The sequence below is a fragment of the Crocuta crocuta genome, unplaced genomic scaffold, assembly GCF_008692635.1.
Source record: "Crocuta crocuta isolate KB4526 unplaced genomic scaffold, BGI_CrCroc_1.0 scaffold44, whole genome shotgun sequence".
Taxonomy (NCBI): Eukaryota; Metazoa; Chordata; class Mammalia; order Carnivora; family Hyaenidae; genus Crocuta; species Crocuta crocuta.
The window spans coordinates 4,470,785-4,476,573 of record NW_027530179.1 but is presented as its reverse complement, the minus strand read 5'-3'; the positions used below and the strand labels follow the sequence as shown (position 1 = coordinate 4,476,573).

The 5,789-nt window shown below is 46.0% G+C and overlaps 1 protein-coding gene across 4 annotated transcripts in view; it reads left to right on the top strand.

Moving 5' to 3' along the window:
* SPATS1 (spermatogenesis associated serine rich 1) overlaps positions 1-1,600 on the top strand; it is a 26,271-nt gene extending 24,671 nt beyond the window's left edge. For 3 of the 4 annotated variants that reach the window (XM_077764781.1, XM_077764778.1, XM_077764779.1), the window contains one exon: positions 1,099-1,600. In XM_077764781.1, the coding sequence (XP_077620907.1) occupies positions 1,099-1,246 (148 nt within the window). In that variant the 3' untranslated portion in view covers positions 1,247-1,600. The remainder of the gene's footprint in view (positions 1-1,098) is intronic. The other variant, XM_077764780.1, reaches the window with a different exon arrangement.
* Positions 1,601-5,789: the final 4,189 nt, after the last annotated feature.

Sequence of the window (5,789 nt, the reverse complement as noted above, 5' to 3'; positions counted from 1 at the left end):
ATCCCCTGTCCCTTCTTTTTTTTTTTTTTTAATATTTTTTATTTATTTCTAGGAGAGAGAGAGAAAGAGAGAGAGAGACAGCGTGAGCAGGGGAGGGTCAGAGAGAGAGGGAGACACAAACTCTGAAATAGGCTCCAGGCTCTGAGCTGGCAGTCAGCACAGAGCCTGACGCGGGGCTCGAACCCACGAACCGTGAGATCATGACCTAAGTGAAAGTCGGACGCTCAATTGACTAAGCCACCCAGGCACCCCTATAATCCCCTGTCCCTTCTTGCAGGGATTTCCACATCTCTAGCAGGTTTATCAGGGCATTTTCTCAATCATGGTGCATTTCTCCTTAAAGGTATGGAAATCATAGCTGCCAAGAGACAAAAACATTCTTCATCTCCTTTCTCTGACTCATCCCAGGAGTCACAATTCCTGGTACCTCTTGGAACATACACAGTGGCCCAGCATATGTTCTTTCAAATCTCAACAGACGGGCGGATGCTGGCTGTCTGCTTTAGAAAACAGAAGGCATGCTCAGGTGGCATTCTGAAGAATCCTGAATGAAAGGACTGTTTACAGATGTGTGAACCAGTTGAGGGAACCCACACGGAAGGGAGAAGCATCCAGGGGCTCCCAGCAGGCGGCGGCTCTTACCACTCCCAGATCAGAGCAGCAGGAAGCGTGACCTTGTCCCCCTGCGTGGGGGAGGTGGCGAAGGGCAGTGGAGAATGGAAACAGTGCCCCAACCCGGGTACCTCAGGAGACGAGCGGGAGTAGAGGAGCCAGATGAGATGCACCCCAACCTCTCTTTTCTCGCTTTCTGGTCTCCCACTGGTGCTTCCCATTAGCCAAGCCCAGCTCAAAAGTGACAGCACAGAGGAGTCAGGGGGAATCAAGTTGCAGGGGTCGGTTCCCTGGGCAGAGAAGGGCAGAAAAGAGGTCTGGTGTTTGGGGGAGAGGCAAATGTGGAACAACTTAACATGGTGTTTTGTCCCTGATCTCCTAAATTGGAGGCCTTCTTACTTTGGAGGATGCAGTACCTTATCCGCTGAAGGTCTTGGTACATTTTGCTTTAGACAAACTCACTCAGGTGTTGTTTTCTTCCTACAGCTTGCCTTTCTGGGTGAAGGAGAAGGCCAGCAGGCTGAAGAATGAGATAAGAGAGGTTGAGGAGCTTGACAATTGGCACCCAGCAGTCCCCTTGATGCACACTTTATTCCCTGCTGGTGGGTTAAAGGACCTTCAAAGAATAGTATAAAACCACCGGCAAGGCCAGAAGAGCAGACTTTTGAGAGGTTTTCCAGTGGAGAGGAGAGAAGGCAGAGCCTCTCCCAGAGTGGATGGTATCTTTTGCCCCAACGTGGTCTCTTAGGCTGACGTCATGGCCGTGCATCACTGGTTGAGTGTGTTGGTTGAGGACTCTTAGTCTTGTAATGGAGCACAACCTTTAACTCCGTGCCTCTATCCACAGGTTCTTTGGACTCGCCAAGACAACCCTAAACAGGAACAGGCCCACAGAGCATGCACTGACTGTACTCGGGAGAGCCTCTTCCAATTGATCACTTCTGTCAGTGTGATTGTTCTAAATCAAATGTTTGACTTTGATGAGTAATCATTGTGCTTTGCCTTTTTTAAAATACTTTTTAGGGGCTCCTGGGTGGCTTAGTCGGTTAAGCGTCCGACTTTCACTTGGGTCATGATCTCACGGTTCGTGGGTTCGAGCCCCGCGTCGGGCTCTGTGCTGACTACCAGCTCAGAGCCTGGAGCCTGTTTCACAGTCTGTGACTCCCTCTCTCTCTGACCCTCCCCTGCTCACGCTGTCTCTGTCTCTCTCTCCTAGAAATAAATAAAAAACATTAAAAAAAATACTTTTTAGAAAATGTTCGTTTTTGAGAGAGAGAGAAAGAGAGAGTGCAAGTGGGGAAGGGGCAGAGTGAGAGGGAGACACAGAATCCAAAGCAGGCTCCAGGCTCCAAGCTATCAGTACAGAGCCTGGTGCAGGGCTCGAACTCACAAATCGTGAGATAATGACCTGGGCCGAAGTCGGAGGCTTAACCAACTGAGCCACCCAGGTGCCCCCGTGCTTTGCCTTTTTAAACTCTATGTTCTGAAAACTTTCAAACTTAACAGAAAAGCTGTGAGAATCATACAATGAACAAATACCTACATGTCCTTCACTTAGAATTCACCATTGTTAACCTTCGTCAAAAGTTGTGCATTCTTTTTCATTCCTGTTATTATTCTGCTGAATTGTTTGAGAATGAGTGGCAGACATCATCACCCCATACTCCTTCATACTCTATACTTCAATATGTATCTTCTAAGGTCAAGGACATGCTCCAACAGTTGCAATACAAAAGAACAAGTTCGGGGAACTCAGCATTGATACAATCCTATGGCAGTCCACCGTCAGCTTTATGCAGTTAAATTTGGTTTTCTAAGCATGCCCTCAAATCAATGGTAAAATGCAGACTTTAGCTTTAGTAAAATTCTCCTCATTAATACTATTTGAGATTTCCTCTACTAGTCATGGGGTACATGTCAGAAAAATGTCAAGGCTGGATCATACCATTGCCCCTGTAACCCCCTCCCTCAATCCATCCCTCGCTTCTGTATTCATTTGACCAACGAGAGCTCAGTACCAATCATGAATCTTAGGGCCTTTCATCAATCAGGCAAGGAGGGAAAATTTGGAAGCAAAGATGGGAACAAAAGCCAACCATTTACCTTCAGGCTGTGACCCTCCGCAGTCAAGCCAGTGACTCAGCATTTTCATAGCCGATCTCCTCTCCTCTACTAAGGAAACCCCACTGGCTGGCTAAGGGGGGCTGCGGGTCCCTTCCCCCAAAATGTTAAAGTGGAAAGAGAGAATTGAGGCTCATGCTGAGACTCAAAGTGTTCAAGACACGAGACATGACTTCTTTCTCTGTCAACACATTGTCTCCAGAGGTAACCAAAGTAAATGAAGCGGGTTTAGAACGGAGTACATNAAAAAAAAAAAAAAAAAAAAAGAACGGAGTACATTCCTGCTGTCTTTATACACGCCTTTGGATCAACTAGCAGACAACAGGGTGGCCCCTGCCAGCAACTGTGTCTGGCCACTCTTTGGGTTAGCATCAGCATACCTCTGCGCTGATTCTCTTGCCCCTGGGACACAGGCTCACCCCTGTGCCCAACAAAATTCACAAAAATAAGTACATAAATAAAAAACAAAACCAAATACTTTAGAGAAGGGAAAAAAGAAGAGGTTGCCAACAAATTTTCTCAAAGACATCTACTCCTGTAAAAGATAACTTTTTGTGCTTCTATTACCTAAAATATGAAAAATTCAATTGCAACCACGTGTGTTGGATGGATAATGGAGAACACAACATAGAAGCAAATAAGGATTCTGCAGGAATTTCCAGATGGGATTATCTAGGTGGGCCAGGAAACTGCTCTCAGAGGGGACTCTGGTGTTTTGGAAAGAAGGAGTCCTATATAGTAAAGGTTTTAAGAAAAACAACCTGCTTGCAGTTTTAGAAGATGTATACCAGCCTCTAGATGTCAAAGAGGTCTATATCATCCCCCCCCTTTTTTTTTTAAGTTTATTTTTGAGAGAAAGAGGCAGAGTGCTAGTGGGGGAGGAGCAGAGAGAGAGGGGGGACACAGAATCTGAAGCAGGTTCCACACTGTCAATGCAAAGTCTGATACAGGGCTTGAACCCATGAACTGTGAGACCATGATCTGAGCCAAAGTCTGACACTCAATGAACTGAGCCACCCAGGTACCCCCCCATCCCCCAACCATTTCAAGAAAGATTTTATAAGTATTCTCTACACCCAACGTGGGGCTTGAACTCACAATCCTGAGATCAAGAGTCACATGCTCCATCGACTGAATGAGGGAGGCAATGTCTTTTTCTTGGGCCAGAGTTTCTCAAATTGTGTTTCCTAAATATCAGTCGATATCATAAGAAAAAAAGTTTCCAGGGTCAACTTTGTTTGGAAATGTTATATTAAAAAAGGAGTGTATTTGTTTCCTAGGGATGCTGTAACAAACCACAAACTGGGTGGTTCACAATGAGAGAAATTTATTCTTTCACAGTTCGGGAGGCTGGAAGTTGGAAATCAAGGTGTCAGGTTGGTTCATTCTTGAGTGCTCAAGGTGGGGGTGGATATAGAATGCCTCTGTCTTAGTTCTAGTGTTGCCAGCTGGGGTGGTGATGGCCTCTTTGCGGGGACCCTGAGTCCTGGCTGGTGAGGCTTGGGTATTATTGTGGGGGTTTGGCCAATGCATGCCATGTTGGAGGACAGTCTCTTGTGTTCATGGCTATTGGGTTTGTTTTTAATATACATATTTTTTTATTTCTAGGAGAGTGAGAGAGAGAGCATGAGCAGGGGAGGGTCAGAGAGAGAGGGAGACATAGACTCTGAAATAGGCTCCAGGCTCTGAGCTGGCAGTCAGCACAGAGCCCGACGCGGGGCTCGAACCCACAAACTGTGAGATCATGACCTAAGCGAAAGTCGGACGCTTAACCGACTAAGCCACCCAGGCGCCCCTGGTTTGTTTTTCGAAATCATGGAAGTGGCATGATGTTGCATTTTCTGAATCCTTAAGTTAGACAGGCAGTCTGCATGTTCAAGGGTGTCTTGGGGGACATTTGACAGAGTTGCTCTGTCCTAATGGGCAGGTTGTATAATGGACACCCCTAGGGGGCATCATTTACATCATAGAAATGGTAGACACTGAGTGAGTCCCTGGGTGGTGGAATGGCATTTTGACAAGCTCTATCTCACTGAGTTTTAGGTATGTCTCAATTACTTTGCCATCCAAATTTATGAGGGAGGTATTGTTAACTCCACTTTTTAGACGAGAATAAGATTCAGCAAGGTTATTATGCAAGCTAATGAGAGAGCGAAGATTTCAGTCCAACCTGAGTTTGTCTAATATCAGTGCCTACCAATGGTAACACATTATTAATCCACATAGACTGAATAGTGATATATGAAAAACTGACCAGATATTTTTGTGGGTTTCTGGGACAATCACTGATCATCTGAGGTTGCCTTTCTTGTAGTAACAGCTGCCACATTTGGGGGCAGTTTTATGTATCAGATACTGGGCTAGGTTTATGATCTCATTTAATCCTTGGACAATCCTATGGAGTTGCTATACTATTATCTCTGTTTTACAGCTTAAAAAATTTAGGGTTAGGGACGCCTGGGTGGCTTAGTTGGTTAAGCCTCCGACTCTTGATTTCAGCTCAGGTCATGATCTCCTGGTTGGTCAGTTTGAGTCTGGCGCTGGACTCTGCACTGACATCGCGGAGCCTGTTTGGGATTCTCTCTCTCTCTCTCTCTCTCTCTCTCTCTCTCTCTCTCTCTCTCTGCACCTCCCTGGCTCACGCGCCTGTGTCTCTCTCAAAACAAACTTAAACAAATTTAGGGTTAAATTATTTCCTTTCCCTGTGTATTCTTTGAATAAATTCCTATTAGTCAAATGCCTAATAAAGTGCTAAATTGATAAATTAACAAAGCCCTTCCTAGACTAGCTGGCTAATTCTGCACGCCTGATGTTCCCTTTCTCCGCCACCAGGTGACCTCACGATCAATCTCGCCACAACCTTGTCTACTAAGAGCCACCGGCGATATCTCGCGAGAGCCGTGGTTTTCTCCAACCTGTTTTGGACATGCGCGGGGCGTAGAGCTCTTTAGCCAGAGGGGCTTGATGGGTTTCTGTCAGTCTTCCTAGACTAGAGCTGTAAAAAGGCACTTAGTCCTTCCAGCAGCCTCGGTTCTCGCGAGACTTGCTACGCTGCT